General features: G+C 32.8%; 1 protein-coding gene across 1 annotated transcript in view; it reads right to left on the bottom strand.

Annotated features, from left to right (window-relative positions):
* rk (G-protein coupled receptor rickets) overlaps positions 1 to 25,846 on the bottom strand; it is a 564,913-nt gene that overhangs the window by 66,843 nt on the left and 472,224 nt on the right. The window contains exon 5 of the mRNA XM_089644727.1: positions 6,358 to 6,501. Within this exon, the coding sequence (XP_089500853.1) occupies positions 6,358 to 6,501 (144 nt within the window). The remainder of the gene's footprint in view (positions 1 to 6,357; positions 6,502 to 25,846) is intronic.

Below are 25,846 nucleotides of genomic sequence, written 5' to 3'. Positions count from 1 at the left end.
CTCCTTAGCTTTGTTTAGGAAAGCAATTGCTTCATTATTATTCATTTCGAAAGTTAAATTTAAATTTTTTTTTTTATAAGAAAATAATATGAGTGACAACCCTGCTCGCAATGTACAGGTAATTAACTCAAGTAGGTAGCGGGAGCGTCCACAAGTGTTATCCAGTAAGTGCGAGGGAGAGAATACCTTATCCTGTTACTTGTTAGAGCGAGACGTAGGGAACACTGTGCACAATTGATTATTAAACAAATTGATTTATAAATTTTATAATAATGGTGAATATTTACGATGATTTCGAAATGATTATTAATAAATAAACGTAGTGCACTAAATTATGTTGCAGTATACTGAAACTTGTTTAAAAACACTGTTTTTTTTTGTTCTATTTATAAGTTTCTAGTAAGACACAGAAAAAACTCGACAGCTGTCAGTGATATTTATTGTTGTATTTTTAGTTGACTGAGGATTGAACCATCCTCCCAAGAGACTGGAGTGAACCACGCTAAATCTAAATTGGGTGGGACCAACATTTATTTCGTATAATAGGTACTATCATTCAGAGAAATGCGTATATGTCAGCGTGTTTATGCGTGATTGCTACCAAAAGTTGATATAATGCATTGTTATCGACAACGAGTCTATCTACCGGAAGTGGGTTAATGTTCACCTCTCATTCATTGATTCACGAAATCAAAAGTGTAATTTATTATCTTAAATACATCTATTTAGATGTATTTAAGAAATGAGTGAAATTTAAATAGATGTATTTAAGAATTGAGTGAAATTTAAATAGATGTATTTAAGAATTGAGTGAAATTCAAATAATGTTTTTAAGAATTGAGTGAAATTTAAATAGATGTTTTTAAGAATTGAGTGAAATTCAAATAGATGTGTTTAAGAATTGAGTGAAATTTAAATATGTGTATTTAAAAATTGAGTGAAATTCAAATAGATGTATTTAAGAATTGAGTGAAATTTAAATAGATGTATTTAAGAATTGAGTGATATTCAAATAGATGTATTGGAGAATTGAGTGAATTCTTACACAAAATCTGTTATCTGTAAATATTCCAATATGTTAAATTTATTAGGTAATGTAACTATTGTTTATTCATATTAATACCGTATAAAAGAACCAACCGCTCTCGACTACTTGGAACCAGTAGAAAATCAGCATCCCCAGTTGGGTCTGGTCACCAAACACGGCTAAAATAATTTCAAACAACGTTTCTATTCTAAATTGTGATTTTTCACCAGGCAACAGTCAACGTGCCGCAAATATAACTACAAAACATTATAATATATTAATTAAATGTGAAAATAATATTTTATGAAATTAAATTTATTTATTAACCTTGTCATCAGATGGATTTGTAGAAGACGATCTTAATAATATGGTTTTTTAATTAGGTAGTTTTGGTTGTTAATATTATTTATTAAATTGTAGATTTTTTGAAGATACAAGCAAAATATTATCACTTTGTAAAAATTTAATCACACTCAATTGCACCCGATATATTCAATGATCTTTTATTTTATGTCACAAATGTAATAAAGAAGTAAAAACCAAAGTCAATAATCCGTGGAAACCATTCATTTCATGTGCATGGCTAAATTCCCTCCACAATTCCACTCTTTCAACCTTTTGCCATCGATCTAGAAAATATTGGGTGATATATTTATATATTTGTGATAATATCTGGAAACCGCAGATTGGATGGTTCAATACACATTGGATTTAAAAAAAAAAAAACTTAATAATACCATATATCAAATTATAACATTATGCAAAATAATATTTTTTTTTCCTAATTATTCTACTACACCATAAGGTGAGCCCCAGAAGCTCATGTTTATAGGAGGATTAAGTAAATAAAAAAATAATGTAACGCTTGAAAGGTCATGTGTAAATAATATTTAAAGTCTTATTAAATAACTACAAATGTAATTCAACATACAAATTAACATAGTTTAATCTTCAAATTACTACACGCATAATTCAATATTAACAATTTCTGAAAATTAGTATTATAACAGTGGGCAAAGATTTTTAAATGATACGTAGTATAGATTAAGTATGTCTTAAAATTTTTGTAATCTTTCTCGTCTTTGAGGCCAGTCTAGCAATACTTCTATCAATGCCAACCACCCTTTGAAACTTCCTCCCCTGGCGTGATCGTAAATAAAGCCTTTCATAGAATTACATTAGCAGACAAATAAAAAATCTAACAGAAAGGGGAATTCAGGAGTCTCCTGTTTAATGTAGCCTGCTTCGGACGCGATTGCCGAAAGTAAAAGCAAATATCCAATAACAAAACACGAAAACATCTCAATCAATCATAACATTACAGTTTTTGGTAAGCGCTACCTCTCTTTGTGTTTGGAGGCTGGGAATATATTTTTCTTAAAATCCTTAAAATAATGTAGGTTGTTCTGAAAAAAGATCCCATTTTTTGTAAAAATAGCTCGTGTCGTGTCTATTTTCAGTTTTTTTTAAAACTAAACGTTGTTACTTATTAATACTTTTTTGATATAGGGATGTTCTTGTAAATAATACTGTCAGGCTTAATTTAAATTTTTAAATACCTTTCTAACTCATTTCACTGTTTCAGCCACTCGAGAGAGTGCCCACAGTGAGAACGTAACATCATGTGACGTCACGTCTTCGGCATTTCGAAATATGCACGATGCTTTTGTGTGCATGCGTGGGTGTCTAGTACCGCGTTGCAAAGGTTTAAATGATATAGTGGGAATCCTTCATGAGTAAGGAACCTATTATATATATTTTTTTACTATAAAGAATAATTTTTTGTTGTTTATGTGACCTACGTAACTCTGGTTCAATAAACTCTAGATTACGAATTTACTGTGAATTTAAGGGTAATTTTCAAAAGTTTAACTATTTGTTTGAAGAGTTAAGACAAGCGATAATATAATATTTGTAAAAGAAATTTATTTTAATTGCCATTTTGAAAATTTGAAGTGATTTGTCGTTAATTCAGACTAATTATTTTGTATTTTTAAAGAATGAAACTCTTATATTTTTGAGCAATCGTAATTTTCTTCAGGTGTTGGGATTTAAACAAATGACCTCTAAATTCGTAGTGTGGATCGTAACCGTTCGATCACGGAAAAATTCGAGGTCTGAAAACAATAAAAGATTCCTCATAAATATTTAAAAAAATAATAAATATCATAATTATCTTCTGTACTTTAAAATTTCCGGAGATACATAATAATAAGTATTTATAGAAAAAAAAAACGTATTTATTTCAACTCATTCTGCCGATGAGGTCCCTCGTGGATGATAAAATGATATTACCGATAAGATTGTCACTCGGGCCACATAGTGCTGTATTTGGCACGATACATCAAAAATCATAAAGTCACGTTGTGCCATATCTGTCACCAACTTTCATTTGATATAAAAATTCACCCTGCGTATGTTTGTGCTGACAAAACTCCAAAGGAGTCCACCGATTTCGATTGAAAATTTCAAATTTTGTTCTTATAAGCGCCAGGAGTGTAGATATAGATAGATGATGATGATGTTTGAGTATTAGAAGTCGGGGACACCCGACGAATACTTACGGAATATCTCTGTACCGTAATGAGATACCGAATCCAAAGAAAGTCGATGTAATGTAATTTTTTAACTGTAACATTGTGGTATACAGTAGTGAATGGTAAAAAAAAGTCGGAGACATCAACGATGGTCTACAAGTGTTTTCATAAAACTCGTTCTGTCTTCTTTTATCTTATGGCCAGACATAATATTATTATATGAACAGTTTTAAAACGGAAGAATACCAAGCTTTGTCTTAACATTTGAAAGTTTACCATATTTGTAAATTCAATATCTAGAAATTGAATGTCGGGCAAAAATATTTCAAAATAAATCTGAGAGATTTCGTAACCAGAATAATATTATTGATGGCTTTGCGCACACATGTGTTAAGTGCAGTTTTAAGTAAATTAATTACGTAGTTTGTAAAGCATTTATCACTATACATTATTAGACATGCTGTGTAAATATATGTTTCGTGGCAAATTTACATTACCGATTTCATTTAAAATAGTTTAAAAGCACTAATTATTCACATTAATTTTGTTGCTTTAAATCAAATGATTAACCTGGAGCATTCTTATGAATTGAATTTTAAAATTGTGCTAAACCACTAAAGTAATTTTCGGTATATTATGCCGAGTTTCCAGAAAGTCTTGAGTGATTGTACGCCATAATATACCATTTATGACTCGCGGACTTCGCACATTTACGATTTTTTAATATTTTTTTTATAAATCCTAGAAATATAGGATAAACAATAAAATATAGGTGAATTTATTCGCAATATAGAACTATTTTCAATTTTTATGTTTCCTTATTAAAATTCGAGGTACGATTTTTTAAAATGAAGTCGAGAAATTTCCAACTCGAAAGCCAATCACTCAACTCAGATTCTAGTTATTGACGCGATCGAGTGGTTTACACGGCAAACTCGAGTGGTTAGCTAGACCATCATTGTAGTGTCTAAACCCAATGGGGCTAAACAATTTAAGCGTTTTATATCCATAAAGATTATACTTAAAGAATCAAATAGTGTATTATTTAAATAAAATTTTTACATCGTGGTCTGATATGATGACAATCAAGATTTATTTTTTAAGAGTAATCATTAAAGTGTGACGCTTAAAATATGGGGGCTTATTATTTTAGTATCTTTAAATTACGACCGAAGGTTTATTTATTATTTTTATTATTATGAGTATTAAGATCTTAGGTTTTTATAATACGAGTAAGCCTCGTTTATGAGAAGCAGTAAAAACTTGTTTTTACTGTCAATTAAAACAAAATGATCCAGAATAAGTGGTGAAATAACTCATACATATTATAATTAGGAAAGTACCTACTAAAAATAAGGTATCTTTTAAAAAAATTATCGCAAAAAATATGATTATACTTTAGAAAATTTTAGGACACCGTGTAGAGATGCATACGATACAATTTTGTTGCGCACAGTCCAATATAATCATTCAAAGACCCAATCACGTACGATAAAAGGGATAGAAATGAAAATCCTGTCTCCTTCAACAGAAGCAATCTTCCCAACATGTTTTCCATTGATATGCTTGGTGTAACTCTAAGTGACCAGCTCAAGAACGTATTCTCCATTGAAAACTTTTTTTTTTTTTTAATATTAACTCCACACAGGAGGCCCTGAAGAAAATAATTTTCCTCAGGGCCTATGTCATCTTTGGGGATGCTGTGTGGAGGGTCTTTTTGTTGCGAGGAAGGAGTGAACATGGGTCTTGAAGAGTCCTATGTTGTAGGAGGGAGGAAACACAGAGGCCGGCAGTTCGTTCCACAGCCGAGCTGTTGAACTTAAGAACAAATCGTAGAAGCGACCCGTTCTCATGTGACAAGTATCAACTGTGTACAAATGTTGGGCGCGAGTTTGGCGTGTATCCCGACTACGCACCGGTGCCGAAGGGATCAATGACGCTAGTTCCTCAGAGCATCTTCCATTGTAATACCGATAGAACAAAGATAGCATACCTACCTGACGCCTGTGCTCTAAAGATTGCAGTCCGTTTGTTAAGATTGGGAAATCTATCAAACGGACCGCCCTTTTTTGCACAGAGTCAAGGGTTTTTTTCAGGTATTTAGGGGCTCCGGACCAGAGATGGCTGACAAATTCGACAGTAGGGCGCACTTGCGATTTGTACAGGGTCAGCAGTTGTGTATTATTAAAGTATCTGCGGGCCCTGTACAGTACGCCCAGCGTACACTACAGGGATAACTTACACATAACTAATACATGTGATAACTAACTCTAACAGACAGCAATATTTAGGATACTCGCGTCAGGTAAGTATGCTGTACTGGTTTTACCGGTGTTATAATGGAAGATGCTCCGAGGAACTAGCGTCCTAGGAAAAAGACATAGTATGTAAAATATGACATAGGCCAAAGGGAAATTATTTTTCTCAGGGCCTCTTGTGTGGATCCAATGAAAAAAAGCGTTGTTACAAAATGTCCGACACAAATGTCGATGTGTTTAAAGACTTCGTGGGAACAACCTCGCCCGGCTGGTTGTAGGAGACTGATAAGAATGACAGTGTTGCTGACAAGTTGACAAAATGTCGGCAACGTATGCCTATGTACAAACCTCGCCAAGATACTTGAATCGTTGAGTATCGGATATTTGCGTATCCCCCGGAAAACGTCTTGAATATCAAACCCGATTAATTGATTTATAAACCATCGACATTGCAACGTCATCAGCAATATCGTTCGCCAATTATTGATGGTAAAAAAATGCAAAAAAATATATGTAAACAAAAAGTGTTACTTACAAGTGAGTTAATTTGGTCAGGGGTCTTAAAGCTTCCACCGGGATGGATGTGAGGCCGCAATTGTACAGAAGGAGTCTCTTCAGATGCGTCAACGTGTTGAAAACACCTGGCTGGATGGTTCCAAGCTTATTATCCGAAAGGACGCTGAAATAAACAAACATTTATTAATTATTTCGTAATCATAAAATTATAATAAAATAACGACAAAAATATAGAAATATGGTTTGTGTGCCTACAGTCTACACTATGCATTTCAGTATGAATACGTTGTTGTGTGTATCATGAATTATGAAAGTCATTAATTGTTTTTTGTTTAATTCGCAAAATTCCATTTAATTTTTATAAAAATGTAAACCAAATTTAATAATTATTTTTTAATGATAAATTAATATTTATAAGACAAGATTTTTATGCATTGCAAAAGGATAACAAATTATTAAAATCATTAATTAGTCGCCTGAAATATCCATTCAAATAGAAAATATCTCCCGAGTAAAAATAAATGCCGCACCTTCTGATGTCCGGTCAGGTGCTCTGGACCACTGAGCCTATTACTTGGGAGATATTTTCAATTCGTATGAATATTTCAGGCGAGTAATTAATGCTTATAATAATTTGTCAAATTTAATAATGTTTTTATAAAGTTCTGCAAATGTTTTAGTTTTTTATTATTGTGACAGCTGTTTCAGCGTTCAAGGCCATTTTCAAACGGCCTAAGCCAAGCTGAGACGACTTATTTATATGATTCTATTTCAATTTTTAGGATGTCTTAAACGATTTATTATTTATTAAAAGTATTTTTGACAGTAGATTTTCTATTCCGTGAGGTATTTTGAAGCCTGTTTGCCCCACATTAAATGGCAATGTTTTCTTAGTTGTTTAATAATGACGCGACTGATATTTTAAAAAAAGAAGAATTAAGTCATCATTATAACAAAAAAATAAGTTAAGTTTAGTCAACACGTTTTTGCAATATTTATGTAATAAAACCACACTACTCAGAAACACAAAAAATCTCGGACAAAAATACAAGTCACCAATGCCAATATGCAAAAAAAACAACAAATACCTACACGAAGATATATTACTTATTAAAAAACTCTTCAAATCATTCGTAATACGGTTACTAACGGGATTGGAGGCCCTAACGAATGAATTCATAGGTTTCCTGATAACTTTTCCTTATTTTATATTATCAAGACAAACGCAGGTGCATAAACACGTATTCCGATATTAATACGAAGTTTATCAGGAAACGGTCTGTGAAACTCGTTTTTAACCGGAATATAAATTTTTTTGAGATTTTAAATAATTTAGCAATATTCATTTTTCTCCGAGTTGGAATAAAATTCTTTAAAAAAATACCTGAAAAGATAAAATTCGTTAGTTAAGACTTCATGGAATTCGAAACACCTTCATAATAGGTTCCATTGTTTCAAAGTTCATGATAATGTTACAAATCGTGTTTTACTTATTTAAAAACTGTCTTGTACTTGATGTTAAATTTTGTACAAAAATACGTTACTCCTGTTCAAATAAATTACCATAATGCAAATGTTCTCAACATGACGAGAAGATAAAATGTCAAATACATTTGACTAACAAGAAACAACCCTGTTTTGTCCATGTTAAAATTTAAATGTAAAAAAAACCTTATTGGATTGTTAATGAAACTCACGTACGCTTAAAAACTTAATTTAAATACAATAAAATAGACATGAAATGTTCTCTATTTATAAATTAAATATATAAATTACTTTGATTGTGTTAACAGTCATCATCCATAAGATTTTTGAGATTATTACGAAAATTAGTAAAAATCAGTCAACAGGGGACTAAAAACAGTAGTAACCAATAAATTTATAATCAGATGAAATGAAACTAACGGGACACGATTAGCTTCTGATACCAACCCTAATGTACGGCAGAGAGGCATATTAACTGGTAGAGTCAGAATGATATACACTAAGTATAAAATGTAATAGTTATATAATGTATAAAACATACATATTATAGGATATTCTCATATATATATATACTCCGTTTCGGGTGAAAATCACGCCAAGGGGGATTAACGACTTAATTTATTTAACCCATAACTAATTACTTAGATTAATAATTAATATTTTTTTGTGTCTTGTTCTATTTCCTGTTTTGTTTAGATTTATGAGTAGGTATTATCTTCTTCTTTAATGGTGTATTACATTGATGGACATAACCTTAAAAATAATTTAAAAGAAAAAAATTGGAATACCTATTGACTTTTATACAAAATCAATAGGCATTCCATATAAAAATCTAGGTTACAAACCAATTTCCTTAGAAACTTTGGAATTATTTAAAAGGTAGCAGCCAAAAATATGGGAAAATTTAGTTGTTAGATGATATTTTTAAGTCTGAATTTTAAATATGATATCGACAAATAAGACTTTGATAAATAAGTCTGAATGAACGAGTAGTTTAAGACGCCTGTCCCGTTAATATCCTGGGTTTGATTCCTAGTTGTGACCGTTAATTTTTTATTGTTCTGTGTCTTTATCTATTTAATTTTTCATTTGAATTTATTAGTATTATCTTCTTCTTCAATGATATATAATTAATAACTCACAGCTAAGATTTGGTGTTAATAGGAATCGCTCCCAATTAAAATTTATTTACTACCAAAACTCTACCTAGCTACTATATACTGAGCCATATAACTAGTCATTTACATCTAAGACATCAATAGCTAGTGATTTACAACAAAGACTTATAACAATTGATTTTACCAAAAATTTTCATGTCTTTTAGATCTGATGGAAAAAACGGGTATGCCTTGGGAAAACATACAGCAGTCAAGATAATCCAATACTTGAATTGGGACGTTTGGGAATTTCTCGTCGAGACGTGTTCCACCATTAGAACGCTATAATCGATGCCGGTAGACAAGATTTTATCATTTCCTGTCGTTCGGCGTTAGAGTTTTGAAGGACAAATCATTTTTTTTATTTTTATTTCCGATTTTATGTCCGGGTTAAATCTTCCCCATAGGAAAAACTAAACCCTTCCACAAATGATCATCTAGTCAATCCACATTATGCAAGGGCATTATATAAGCAAAATAAATACAAAACAATACAAGAACAACACGTCAACCCACCAGAGATCAAATGGGAAAATAATTCACCGACTCCAGATATTTTCATATCAGAGGGTTCGGCTCGGTAGAACTCTTAACAGGGCCTATAAATCCTACTGATCCCTCAACATAAATAATCAAAAAAATCTTTCGTAATCCTACATGTATTTAAAATGACTGATTTTTGCATTTTTATATATAAATTTTTTGATAGATTTAATACGCCTAAATTTTTAATGAGAGAACTAGGTACATTATCATTATTTAAAAAAAAAATTATTTTATTTTAATATTACTTTTAATTACAATACTGACGTATTGCCCAACCTTACTAGGTGTGTAACGCCTGTGTTGAGATGACAATTTACATACTGGTTGTTAACTAGGTTTTAGTTTACACAATATTGTGAAAATGCCAAATAAAATAAAATCGGTATTATTTTTAAAATTATACAATTCAAGAATGAATGTAAAAGATGAAGTGCGAATAATTTTAAGTAATTAATTAATAAAATTTCAGTTTGACCAAAAAGCATATTATACATATATATACACGGTAGGCACAATTTTTTAATATGTTATGAAATACTTCTAATGTATGTTTTTATTGGAGGTAATCAATGATTTTAATTTTAAAGAAAGTTTTGGTTTGTGTGTTTCTAATGTCAATAGGTAGAAAATTGAATAGCTTAATATCATTGTATTTAAAGATTTTTTTGCATTTTACATCCGAATGTCTCAAGGCTCTAGTGCTTATTCGTTCTTCATACATATGGGCATTTTTAAATTGATGAAGCAGGATATTTTTTTAATATAATTTTTTCAGGTTTGGAACATTAGGGACCGGTTGTTTCGGAGAATTTGAACAATTCATCAAATTTCAACGCTCATTTTCAAGTTCGGTGAAAGATTTTTTCAAGAAGTGTTTTATTTTGGTTCTGTCAAGCAACTAGTCTATAATGATACATGTAATAACAGAACTTGAATAGGACTTTCACAGAACCCAAAAATGAACGTTGAAATTTGATGAATTGTTCAAATTCTCCGAAACAACCCGTCCTTAGTGTCTTAAAAATAAAATCAGTATTCGTTCTTAATGGGACTTTTAGAATAACCTTCAGAATTATTTTTTAATCTTTACTAATTACTCCAGGCAAGTATATGTGGCACTACCCCAAGTGATAATACCATATTCAAGAGACGATTGAACAAGAGCACAGTAAACTTGTTTCAGTTGTTTTCTATTTAAAATATCCCTAACATTTTTAAAGAAATAGATGAGTTTCCTCAGTTTTGTCGTTAGGTTGGCAACATGTACATTCCACTTAAGAAGATCGTCTGTTTGAATACCAAGACATTCAATAGTATCAACTCTACTTATAGAAGGACAAATACATGGGATTATTACGGGGTTGCAGTTGTGCAGTTTGAGGCTTTGTTGAGACGGTAAGAGCTTAACCCATTATTTTGTTTCATGTCTCATCTAAATACAGGGTGTCCGGAAACTCGTAGTACAAGCGGGAAACTGGTGAATCTACATCACATTTGGAGTCGATTTTGTAGTATTTTTTTTTATTTGAGCTTTCGTTATCAAGTAAATCGAGTTAGAAGTTGATTTTTTTTTTTAATCAAATTCTTATAAATTATTACTGAAGATCAAAGTACCCAACTAATTAAAACTATTTGAAAGTAAAACAAATGAAGAAACTCGGATTTGAAGCATTATTTTGAAATCACCCTTCATTTAATCCGGTTTAATCATAAAATATTTCTGCTCTGCAGGGTTAAAACATCTGTTGTTCAACCCTAAACACCAGAAAAAACTTTAACCCTAAAATAGCCTAAAAATATATTTTTTTGTTTTTTGTGAAAATGCTCAAATCAAAAAACTTTATGTTTATTTGGGTTCCCCATGTGGTGTAGATTCTCCAGTTTCCCGCTTGTACTACGAGTTTCCGGACACCGTGTATAATACATATCAAGAGACGTTTCTTATAAGTATATCTACTTGAGACGATGTTTTTCATAAATGCTAGCGAATCAGGTGGTCCAGTACAGTCAAATCAATAACTTAACAATATCGGATCGATTGGTGATGATTTTATACCAATTTCCCGAGCACGGTTGCGCTGTTGATAGCCAGACCAATATTAAAACTAAAATAAATTAGAAGTCTACATTCGTTGGCAACACTGGAGGTATTTTTTATGAATTGACATTCCTAAACGTCAGACGACTACGTTAAAGATATAAATTGACAAAGTCGAATTGAACAAAATAACTTTATGGCAGTTTGCATGTGCTTTTTGACACTAAAAGGGAGTGATTTTACGAGGTATTTAGTAATAGCGAACATCTTTTGTTTCTTCAAACTAGAAGGGAAATAATTGAAGGCGTCATCTTTAAATTAAATAAATCTATGGATAATGTATACCTACGATTTCTTTCAATTCTACGAGTTTAGTTCACATGCATTCATTATTATACCAGTTATTTTGCATAACTAACGACATTTTCCAAAAATGTATGCACATTGACAGTTTATCCGACACCTTGCAGCAGCGACTTTTGTCTAGCGACTGTCGGAATCACATTCTAGCCGTGCTCGTAAATATCGCTAACTGACCATAGACGACATAGGGTTTTATCGATCGTCTATGCTAGACCTTCAGGTGGATTGAAAATGCGTAAATACAATGGATTACCTATACGTGATCAATACCGCTTTGATGATTGTAATTTATTCCAGCTATACAAATAAATTATGTTAAATATAATACATAGAAAAGAAATAACGTAATCATAACTACGGTGAGTCCTTTCCGATCCACAATCCAATCTTGTTGAATTCACGTCAAAGGCAAAATAAAATAATATTTTTCTCTCACAAATAAAAATGACATTCGATTTGCACGAACAAATAATTTAGCATGGGTCTGAAAAACAGCGGAATCTCAGATATTTTAAAATTTATCATTTTTCAAGTGAACTCTTAATTTTCCAGTACGATATGTATTTTAACGAACCGGAAAAATCTTAATTCTTGACAACTTAGTAAAATTCCATACCTACTCTTGTGCGAGCCCGAGAAGGCTTTTGATTATATAACTACAGAAGTGTCAGCAAAATTATGAAACCACAAAAATCGAAAAAAAGGTGGCGGCACAGTAAAATAAATTTAATTAACACACATTCGGAGTTGATAGCGATGGTGAAATGATTTTTTTTCAGTTTTTAAGGTTTGAATATAAAATAATAATTATTTCTCCCTTTTAAGCTTTTTGGGGTTAAGCTTTGAACATAGGGCTAAAATTGACTCAATCTTGATACTGAAGAGATACCGATTGTTCATTACTTTGGGCGAATTGTTAAAATGAGTTTATTTTTAATATTGTCGTGACGTAGAATATGGATATAAATATATATATTTTTAATTTATTCATTTATTTATCACCAAAAATATATAAGAAATATAAAGATACAAACTATTCGAGGTAACAAATGGCACAGTAATACATATACAGGGTTTTCCAATAAGAGGTGTTATTTTGATATTCAATCGTAAAATATCAATGGTTTCGTTGCTTGTGTGGCATGTAGCGCCGTCTTGTTGAAAGTAAACGTTGTCCAAATCAATACCATCTAATTTCTGCCATAAAAATATTAATCATCTCTCGATAGCGCAATCCATTCACCGTAACTGTTGCTCCAGCATCATTTTAAAAAAGTAAGGTCCAATGACTCCGCCGGACCATAAACTGCACCAAACAGTCACACGTTGAGGATGGAAAGGCTTTTCAACAATAACTCTTCGGTTTTTCGAGCCCCAGATGCGACTATTTTGCTTGTTGACGAAACCACCGAGGTGGAAATGGGCCTCATCACTCAAGATGATTTGCATTTGATTCACTCAAGTGAATTTTAATAATTTCAATGCGTTGTTGAAGCGTGTATCGTTCCATTTTTATTAATGGCGTAGTTTTTACTTGTCAAATGTCAAAAAATGACAGCTTCAAAAGAAACATCTACCGAAATAGCGGGCTATTCAAAATAACACCTCTTATTGGAAAACCTGTACATAACATGTCATAATCATATTTCGTAATTTATTTATTTTTATTTTTATTTATTTATTTATTTTAGCAAAATTATGTAATGAAAGACAAATGTTCCATAGCAACAAAAGACCTGACTTAAAATCTTCCTATACCATCATTAAATGGGAAAATGTTGCTTGTTAAATGAGAAATATTGAATGATGAATTAAGACTACATAAGATACCCTAATATAAAGTGGTAATCTTAACAACATAAATTAAGAAAACACCGCATACGATTGAATATGAATTAAGACTACATAAGATACCCCAACATAAAGTTGTAATTATTAAAAGCATAAATTAAGAAAACGCCGCATACGATAGAATATGAATTAAGACTACATAAGATACCCTAACAGAAAGTTGTAATTATTAAAAACATAAATTAAGAAAACGCCGCATACGATAGAATATGAATTAAGACTACATAAGATACCCTAACAGAAAGTTGTAATCTTAACAACATAATTTAAGAAAACGCCGCAAACGATAGAATATTTCCTAGCAAATAATCAATTAAGTGAAGAAGGCATTTACAAAACTATTAGGCGCGCAGCGCTTATCGAAAAAATTCAGAATATTCAAAATCAGCAAAATTTATTTATTATTTTAATTAATTCTGATAATTTATAAAATCACGATGTTTCTAGGGGGATCCTTGGGAAGTTATTAATTCATCGCATAGAAAAATAAAATCTGGTGCGCACCGCATTTATTTATTAGTTGAAAAACCTTTTATGAATTTTTCAAAGCGTTTTTTAGTAAAATATTTTATTTGTAAGGTAACTTCCATGTATTTTGGCTATAAGATAAAAAAAAATATGTGTCAAAAGTATCAAAAATAATGAAGACAGAATTTTTCAATACACTTTGAACCTACAAACGTTACAACTACGGTGAAGTACAAAGGCCAATTGTACTTTAATAAAAAAACAAGTATGGCAATATTGCAAGTATAGCAAGTATACATATTATTTTGAAACAAAAATTTTAGGATGAAAAAATTTTTTTATATTTATTGTTTTGGTGTTTAATTCGTAGAACTCCATTTAATTTTTTTAAATAAATTTTAAATAAATCAAATTTAATAATGTTATAATGATTATTAAGTTCTGCAAGTATTTATGTTATTTTTACAGTTTTTAATGTGACAGCTGTTTCGGCTTTTGAGGCCATTATCAAACTGTGGATATGTCCACACGGCGACGACTTATTTATATGATTTTATTTATCCCCACCCATTTAAATTTCTATAATGTTCAAAAACGATTCATTAAGAATTGGAATAACCAAAATATTTGGGAATCCAGCAGTGTTTGCACACCTGTTAAAATAAATGACCTAAGGGTTTTCTTAATTGTTGGTACGTGGGTGATTATGTTAAGGAATTATATTTTTTGGGTTTTTTGAAAATAACAATTTTTTTTCGTAAAATTGAATCGTTGTGAAATTCTTCTATTGTTTTTTAATCTGAAGCTAAGACACAATCTTAGGTAATTTATTTTATTAGTCCAGACCGAAGTGGGTCAGGCGCTTATTTGTGGATAAAAAACATAAATCTCCAGTAATTTATACGTAAAATCCCATACAAAATAAATCCCTTGCCAGAACCACGCAAAAAACATGCTAATAGAAGATATATCCCATTGTTGCAAATGGATGTATGGCAATTTTGGCGAGAGAGAAAAGAAAAAGAAATATACACAATAGGCAATAAATGAATTTATTTTCTTGTCTATGATCTACCCAATACTAGAAGAGAGTGTTATATCGCCTTTGTCAGCTAGCACCAAGATTCAAACGTTGCTTCAATCAGATACTTCAGTGCTTCGTACATGCTCACGGAAGGGCGGTACCAGGTTTTGTAGTCCTCATAAGAGCCCGGGTAGCAGGATTAAGGGAGAGGACAAACGACTCTAAAAATTTCCTCATGCAATCCCGCCAGTCTCCAGATTAAAGCAACCTACCGTATTGGAGAAAGTTGTAGCCTTTTTGTTTTTTTTTGTTCTACGCTTTATTTTATAATATTATTGTATATTACTGCACTATTATTGTATAGTATACGATTTATATAATTATTTTTTTTATATTAACCACACACAGGAAACCTCAACGAAAATAATTTCGTAATTGTAAAAAGCATTCACTTTGTGGCTCATCATAATTTATAATAAAAACACATAAATTTGTTTTTGACCACGATAGTTTTATTTTCACTCTACCGGTTTCGGAAGATCCCGTCCTTCGTCAGGAGAATATTTAAAACTGTAAAATATTCTGTTTAAAATATTGTTTTAAATATTCTCCTGACGAAGGAAGGGATCTTCCGAAACCGGTAGAGTGAAAATAAACCTATCGTGGTCAAAAACAAATTTATGTGTTTTTATTATGAAAATAATTTCCGTCACGCCCTCGTCCATGTCATCTTTGGGAATGCTGCGTTGAGGGTTTTTTAAGGAAATGAAGGAGAGGAAGTTCTGGCAAGGAAAAAGGTATGAGGGGTGAGAAGGAATCTTGGGATCAGTGTATACAGGAGTGACGGACATATGAATCTATCCCTCCCGCTGCGGCGCAAGGCAATGGGTCGAGAGAGTCCAGTTGGAGAAGTTAAAGGGTCTCTCCCTGTCTAGCAAGTCACCAAACGTAATTAACCACTTGGGGTAACCTACGGCAGAGGTTTCGGTTATCTTATAAATGGATGTCGGGGTGGCGATACCAAAACCGGCCTCCCAAATTGCATGGAATTGCACAATTAAATACAATTCTCCCTACTCCCTACATCACGGAATGAAAACACGATTATGTTTATTATTATTGCGATAGCAGTGTTTATTGACTAAATCTGAACAGCCAGGTTGTAATGATCTGCCCTTTCTACTTCAAATTTTTCCTTCACTTCTTTCTACGATAATTTTCCTTAAGTCCCGTAGGTAACTTTTCCATAAGGCTTTGGTTATATATATATATCCGGGGAGGGAAGGTCCTCCCTGCCGTCTTTTCTTTATTACACACCCCTTCAAGAGTGTACATCCTAGTTTGTCTACGTGACGTACGACCTTGAACGTACTCATTTCACGTGACGGTTCAGTATAAAAAGGCTTCACCGAACGTTGTGTTGGGTTTTTGTTTCTCGGTTTAGAAACCTAGTTATTTATGTATGTGTGGTATCCCTTGGTTCTTTTGAGATAGAGTGAGTTGAATCCTTTACCGCTGTGTTTCAAAACCATTTTATAAACCTTATCTTCTAAGTCGCCTGCTCCCCCCTCACTAGCTACTCGATTCTACCTATCGTAGGGTAATGTGAATATAATAAAGTGTTAGATTTTATATATGTGATATACATACGATAAGTTTATGGTGTTAGTTGTCGGCGCCATCCATGTATATATTTTGGGAGGGGAAGGAGAGGAAAGGAAATGAATTTTTTTCAAGCTAAGATTGACTCCTCCTCTTACCAAACAAAACTGATGGATGATAATTTGAGCAAGGCGATCGATATCTGCGTGTCTGGATATCACAACCGGCCGGGTCTCCCCTTGTTCCAAATCGGCAACCTTCACGCCAGAATAAAGAAAACCAGGTCTCATCACCAATTTCAGAATTGCCCCAATCTCAAACACCTCCAGGAAAATCTACTGTACTGAGTGTAGAAGGGGAAAACCATGACATCCCTTGTCACGAATCTAGTCGCGAAAATGTGACACGCAAGGTCCTAAGTTACGTGCCACCTCCAGAAAACGTTGTAACTCCCACGCCGTCGGGGATTTACATCCCTTTCTAGGTCAATACATAGGTAACACACGACGATCTTGTCGACATTTTGCCTGCTTATTAACGATAGGTTGTGTGCCTACCCATTCAGCCAATTATCATGTGAGATATATGTAAGGTCTACTCGAAATGCCAAATTTGGGATGAGGACTGTCTGTATTTTAATATTTGGTTCCAGTATTTATTTTATGAGGTTACTAGCATCCTCGTGTATTAGGTATGGGTAACTTCTACTGAATACCTATCCTCTCAGGTAAGGTATAAACGGATAATTGGTTTGATTTTTTGCATTTAATTTAAAGAGGCTGCCTACCTCTCGAAAGATACCTGTTGAGAAAAGTTGTTCGGTTGGTAGTTTTATTTCGGAGATTACCATCTCCCTCTTTCGACTTTAGATTTGTTTTTGTGCATCCCAATTCGTAACTTAGAAAGTCAAATAATAGATGAAAAGTATTAAATTAGAAAGTCAAATAACAGAAGAAAAGTTTTCATTTCGTTCCGTCTGGTTGCATCCGATCGCTTTCAATTTGGGACGGCATACGCTAGCAAAACTTCCCCCTTTGACTGACTGTACCTGCGTCTTGTCCTATATATGAAAAGGTCGTTGACTCGTCTCTCGCTCACAGCTGATTGACAATGCGTCTAGCGTATCCCTTCTCATGGGAAGATTATTTGGGTTGCAGGCGTTGCAAACTCGGTTCCTGTACCTCGGTTGTATCCTATTATTAAAAGGGTCCTCTGAAATTTAATAAATAATATAAAAAAACTCACCCTGTTAGTCACCTCCAAATCCTCGTGTGAAACTTACCTGGTTACACTATATAGCTAAATCACTTTAATTTTCGACCTCCTCCCTACGCTTATAAAAGGGTAATTAAATATTCCTGTAAATAAAATTGTACCTCCCTAATCTGTTAGGATTCGAACCCACAGTTAATAATCTATTTGATTCTCTGGTTTTCGGTCTCCGTGGATAGAATGCCATCTCGCCAAATCAATAACTTAGCCCGATTAAACACTTCCTGCCTTTAAGTACATTCACTCTATTTTAAAAACGCAATCATTATTTTTATTATTTTCATGTTTTTAAGACAAGCAATCTAGTTCGAACTGTATACGAAATCACGTTTAAATCAACACAACTTTATAACACAATCGCGATTGCACAACACCTGGCGCCCCTGAGGTGGGTTTTTACAAAACGGCGCTCTACAAATTATCCAATTATTATTATTGTCATTATTATTAATTGTTTTCCCACTGAGTCGAACCACTTTCACTTCACACAAACACCGGATCAATAATCTTTCACTTTAATTCAATATTCCGCAATATTCTCTAATACCATTTGAATTCAATAATTAACTGCAATTTCAAACAACACTTCTGATTTGTATCCCTTTCTCGGGGCTGTCAATCCACCCAAGTTCAAAACTCGACTGTCACTCCGGTCTCTCCTTTCCCGTGGGAATCTGTTTACTCCAGGCCTGTCTGTCAATAAATCTTCCGTCGTTGTTTAAACAAAATTTTTTTGAGCACGTTCGTTTATTATTTATCGTTTATTTTTGTAGATATTCAAAACATCACAAGGTACATTACAACTTCATTTCTACTCATTTTCAGAAACATTATAAATGCCCTCCATGGTGAATTAAATGGAATTAAACCAATGTTGCTACCAACCAAACACCTTTTGGTTCTAGCCTATTTAACACTCCCGTACCGGACGGGGGGAACACACTTACACTAACGAGAGTTTTATGCTATATCTAAGTTGTTTTTTACACCACATACTCTGTAATTTAGTTAATCCTAAAAAAACTATTTGGTTATCGATCTGCATTTAAAAAATATATATTTTATTTCTAGTTTCTTAGATATTAAATAATTTGTACAATATTCCGGCAAAATTCTTGTCCCCTGCCCCGCACCTCAGCTTCGTAGCATCGGCTAAAATTCCCCCGTCCCCATCCCCACTATCCGCTCACCACTGAGAACGATCCAGCGAGCTACGAACTGGACCGTAAAAGTTGCATTTTATGGAAAGGGCTAACTCCCGGTCGCGTACACTGCACTACTGGTATTTCCTTTTGCGATGCTAAAATGTTCACTTGCCGGACAAAGATCGGCCTGTCTAGCTTGCATCAGGTAAATGTTTCATGTTTAGAGACAACATTAAAATTATATCTGTCTCTGTTTCTCACATGGAAAAGAAATCGGTCAGAAAGAGACACATATTTTGTATACATTTTTAAGTAATTTGAAGGAACTTGAATAAAAACAGAGTACTATATGGTTAAAAAGTCTATCGCAAACGTCTGTTAAATTTTATATTGGGTTATAGTTGCTAATTCTCTTAATTTTCGTGGTAAATAATTCTCTGCAAAACCGGACTAGTTTCGCCCTGCTATGGGCATCTTCAGACTGGTAAGTAGTTCATTCACACCTACTTATGAAATGGTGTTTATAAATTAATATCTATTTCAGGATTGTAAAATATTTATTCTGTACTTTTAATATTAGAATTTATGTAATCAGTCGGCATGTATTTATTGCAGTTTCTTACGGCATATTTACCAATGTTTTAAATTAGATCATAAAATTCTATGGTTTTAATTAATTTGTGTGAAAGCCGCACAAGAGCCTCAACAGTCCTATCCAGTGGAACTATGGCATCCCCAATTGGGGTATTTTGTGAGGCTGAAGATAGTGGGGATGGCGAGGGGGAGGATATGGGTAAGACAAAGGTGGAAGTACATGCATATTCACATCTAGTTACCATATAGGCTTAAGTCATTTCAAGCAACGTTTGGATTCTACATGGTGGTCTTTCACTAGGGCGATACTGAAAGCATCTACCGCCCTGCAACTTGATATTATATATTTTTTCTTTCATAAATATTACAGCATCCGTTGTCGAAGGGTAAGGCTCTAGACTAGTAAACCGGAGGTCGCGGGTTCAAATCCCGATGTGCGCAAGTAAATTTTAATCTTTGTGATATTTCACAATTTACTGACTAGAATTCATTTAGGTTGTTGCTTGAAATAACTTTGACCTTGTTTGGTGACCAGTACTGAATAGCCAGCTATTTCCCCAACTTCCTCTTCTCCATCTTCTTCCCCTCCCCACTACCTTTAGCCTTACAAAATACCAGTACCGGCTCGTGACTTTTGGGTCTACTATTAATTGTAATATTATCACTCTTCCAAATTTTATTTGATTGATTTGTGTTATTTCACAATTAATTAATTAAAATAATATATAGTCTATTTGCGGCACGTTCCAGAGTGGAAGATACTATCAGTATAGCCCTGGTGTAAGACCACCATTCAGAATTGAAACGTTGCTCCAAATGGCTTTAGCCGTGTTTAGTGACTAGATCTGAATAGCCAGGTACTTCCTCACCTTCCTCTTTCCCTTCCCCACTTACCTTCAGCCTCACAACATCCCCCAATTGGGGATGCCATAGTCTCACTGGCTCCAGACGGGAGCAGTTGGGACTCTTGTGAGGTATTCACTATAAAAAATAAATAAAAAATGTATCGCCCTGGTGTAAGACCACCATTCAGAATTGAAACGTTGCTCCAAATGGCTTTAGCCGTGTTAAGTGACTAGATCTGAATAGCCAGGTACTTCCCCACCTTCCTCTTTCCCTTCCCCACTTACCTTCAACCTCACAACATCCCCCAATTGGGGATGCCATAGTCTCACTGGCTCCAGACGGGAGCAGTTGGGACTCTTGTGAGGTATTCACTATAAAAAAAATAAAAAAAAACTCTAGTACACCTAAAAGTTCCGAGCCGCCACTCCAACATACCCCATTTGGGAATGCCATAGTCTCACTGGTTCCAGAGGATTGGATAGGAGCAGTTGGGACTGTTGTGGTGTTTTATATAGAAAAATCAAAAACAGGAATATCTGAAGTTACAGTAAAATATAATTTACTCCACGTTTAAGTTCTAAAAATACCTTTTTTTTCACTATATTCGAAAAATTCGTTGTATTTCGAACCCCTCGACATACAAACGAACCCATTATTTATGGTAAGGCAAACACTACGATTTGACCCTAAATATAAATATACTACATAATATCATAAATTAGGAATTATAACCTTCACTAACATCTAAATATTCCATAATATTCGAAATAACATCCGTACCTAGTTTAGTAGTGGTAGGTTTTTAAAACTTAAAAATATGTATTTATAAATAGATCCATCATTTACGGACCACCCTGTACAACAAACTAGCTACGCTGTAATCGCCAATCGCCAGTCGACATTCAGAATCGAGGAGTTATACTCGTTATCGGCCCGCCTTCCCTGTTTTGTATGGAAAAAGGCGCATTATTATCTAAATTCATTAGAATATTAACTACGACTTTATTTATGAAAATATTTTGATAATGACTTCTGAAACACTTCGAATATACTCCCCCCTAATTATTACTAAAACAAATTACACAATATTATGCCATTAACATCCTTTAATAAGCAAAACAAATTGGGGTCTCTAGTGACCCCCCTTCGGATCTTATGTGATTTTTTTCTCTCCGGGACGAAAAGGTTAATACGAGATCTGTCGCTATCATACTTACCTGATATCCTATACCGCCATCCCATTTGATTTTCATAAATAAAGAAACACAGTTTTGTATTGGAAATTTAAGACATTGAATTCTTGTGTTCTTCCTTATTCTATGCTGACAAAATTAATTTATTTATCCATGTTCTCCATACAGCGGCTATACACTGACATATTACGGAGAAAATCAGAAATTTAAGGTACATGTAAGTATAAAAAGTTGTGGGGGCAGTTTTACTATTTTATAACATACATCAAAAGATAGTTGCTGAACTGTATGCAAGTGATGTTGAAAATAACGATAGTTAATGCAGAATCGTTAAGCAGATGATTAGCGAGTTCTGAAAGGCAGAAGTCCTCGCTTTCCGAGTATGGAAAAGTGCATGGGATCTCCCACGAGTATACATGTTAGGCATAAATAAGATAACCTCTTCCAATATAATTGGATTAAGTATAGTTTTCAGTTGCGTGCTTCTATTGTGTTGAAATCGAGCATTCCTGTTAAGAACAAGGATGGAAATAGAAATTTATAGTTCGTATATTCTCTCATATATGTAATATGATATAATTGTTGTTATGACTTATAGTCCTTCACAAAATCCGCTATTCTGCCAGTATAGAATGAATGGTGAAGTACTAACACGCGTAAACATCATCAAGGACCTTGGGGTGATCTTTGAGCCCAAGCTGATATTTTAAACCCACATAGTGCAGCTTACCTCTGCTTGCTCCAAAACTTTTGGTTTTGTAATTAGAACTTGCAAACAATTCAATAACATAGAAGCAATGACCGCCATGTTCAACGGAGTGGTCAGAAGCAAGCTGCAGTACGCAGGTACTGTCTGGATACCTTATCAAATTAAATACATAAATATGATTGAACAAATTAAAAAAAAAAATCCTAAGGTATGTTTACATTCGTTCATACGGAATATATCCGAAATTCATGCATCTCGTGGAACTGCTAAAGGAGACAAATTACCAAAGCCTGGAGACCAGGCGTAATGCCAGACTCATGGTATTTGAATTAAAGTTACTAAAAAACCTTATCGATTGTCCATATCTCCTGTCATGCTGTGGCTTATTGGTTCCCGATAAATACTGTCGAAATCGTAGCCACGACCTATTCTGTATACCGCAGGGTCGGACAGATGTCATTGCCCAACATAGCATGACAAGAGGTATGACCTTGCTAAATGCCCTACCAGCGGATATAGATGTGTTTAATATCACTATACCATGTTTAAAAAAAATTATGTACATGTATTGTTAGTTATAATAAAATTGTACCATAATTGGACTAACTTGTCTGTCGTACAATAAATAAATAAATAAATAAATATATATATATATATATACAGAACTCTTTTGTACTTTTTCCATTTCTAGGTAAATGGGTAGCCATAGTACCACTGGCTCCGAACAATGGGAAGCAGCTGGGGTTGCGGTTTTCTCGAAAAAGGATATGCACCAAGATTTAATACGATATATTTATCAATAATTTATTTTTATTTCTTGCTAGAGCAATTCCGATGATTTGCAAAACTCTTTGTATGACGGTATGACGGGAGTTAATAGGTACAATTATACATTGATATTTTGATATAAAAATTATGAGTTTCACATACAAAACAGTACATACATAGTGTTAACTTTCATCCTCCATTGTTACTTACAGTTTTTTCACGAATTTTAAAACTTTCAACTATCTGAATCAATGACAATTTATATAATGTAATTTATACAATTTATTATAATGACAAACGTTAGGAAAGAGTGTAGGATTACAAAAAGGGGAAAACGGAAATTAAAACAACACTTGGATATGTCTAATTTGGTTTCATTAAAAATAAATTACATCACGACCATAGCTTAATATATTCACATTATTTTTCCTTGTTCATCCGAAAACATGTTTTTCACTGGGCTGGAAAATGGGGATAGTTTTTTACACTAAACTCAAAGCCATGATTTCTATACGATCAATAAAAGAAATAACATTACATGAATAATTCAGGAGAATATTCGGATAGTGTTAAAATATGTGCTTTATTGTTTTTTTCTGAAACATCTTTGAAATACCTCCCGGTTCATACATAAAATATTCTTTATAATGCCAAAAAAGTACGAAAAGCCTTAATGCATATATGAACGAAATATTACATATTTTTATATAACGCACGGTACTATTATTGTAATTCTTTGTGAATTATTGACGTAATCTTGGCTGGCGTTTTGGTATTTTTTCTCATTGAAATGTAATATACAAGATTGGCATTTGAGAGTTTTATTTATTTACGGTACAAGTATATTCAAATATACAAAAGAAACTATTTCTATATAAAAAGATTACAAGACAATACAGATTTTACTTTGTACAGGATATGATTAAAATTAACAATGGGGCTATAGAAAATTCAATGTTAACTATTCACTGTTTTAAAAAATAGGTGAAATATTTTTGCGTTAAAATTTTATTGTTTTGTGTTCTTTAGGTGTTAAAAATATCAGTAACTTCTGAATTTTAGTAACCTATTTACACAATTCATCCCTCGTTTACACTTATATACAAAACCGCTGTAATTGAAGATAATATTGCTGTAATTTCTTTATTCATACACAAACATTCTCAATCCACGGTCCTTCGATTAAACATAAATTACACTAAAATTTATACGTCAGACATTGCTGTTGCAGCGAAAGATGTTTTTAGTTCGCGTGACTGTATAAGGAACATGAATTGAAATCAATTACAATAAATGAACCAATAGTATTAAGGCGATGCACTACGTAGTAATGCAAAATCATGTGTTTTTGGTTTGAAAATTTGGTCGCCTTGAAATGTTTCAGATGCTTTTATTAAATATCATAATACATCTTGGCCTTTGAAATAATCGAGTATTTTTTAGATAAGTCTTTTTATAAGCCCAGAAGAAAACTGCTTAGTTCAAAATCTCCTACTTGCAAACCCATTTTCGGTTATGATTTTATTGTATACTGTGGATAATTAAGTTATTTATAAAATTATCGAAAAACATTTAAATATTTGTGCCTGAACATCCACAAAATAAAATAAAACGCACTTTTTGGCTATGTTTTTTTCTTGCATAAATCAAAACAGATGGATGGTGTTAAGCGGGAATTTAAGCCTTATCGCCATCTACGTAAGGTGTATTATTGATAGCGGCTCGATTCAAAATATTACACGACGTAGTGCATCGCCTTAAGTATAACTAGTACTTGAGTGGACTTGTGTGGCAATTTTTTAAAATTTTTTTATATTTCAAATTTGGAATATAATAAGAAAACTAAAGCTACTAAATGTTTATTGTAGTAATAAGCTTTAAAATTTTCATATTAATAATTAATGTTATTGACAAATTTGCTTTTGAAGGCCAGTGACCTGGGAAAGGTTTTTTTTTTCATATTATTTACACAATATCATGGGTTATAAAAAATAATAAAATAGAATTAAACCACGAATTTTCTTTTTTTGAAAATAGAAATAAAAATTGTCAGAAGAGTAATATCTAGATTTATTTAAATCACTGCATTTAACTATTGGCAGAAAATTTTCCTTTCTAAGCTGAATATCTTATTGGATATGAAAACTGTCATAAAATCTAGCAAAATGTTTATTATATCTCGTGTAGAAAGCGTATCCATATTTAGTAAATTATTAATAAGTACTTGTAGGTATATGTTATATCTTCAGAATATTAGGAAACAAGGAACTTTACGACTTGCTCATAAAATTAATTTTATGAACGGTGTAATAAATGGTTTATTGTTATATGCAGACAATAAATAATAATGGTCCTTAGAAAGGGGTTCACAATGAGTAATGCATTCGTAAGAAGAAACAATATTAAAAAATGAATTCGGAATCTTAACGACGTAAGTGAAGAAAGCG

This window comes from Hesperophylax consimilis, chromosome 21 (genome assembly GCF_061612785.1).
Source record: "Hesperophylax consimilis isolate HC1 chromosome 21, BYU_Hcon_1.0, whole genome shotgun sequence".
Taxonomy (NCBI): Eukaryota; Metazoa; Arthropoda; class Insecta; order Trichoptera; family Limnephilidae; genus Hesperophylax; species Hesperophylax consimilis.
This window is presented reverse-complemented; position numbering and strand designations above follow the sequence as displayed.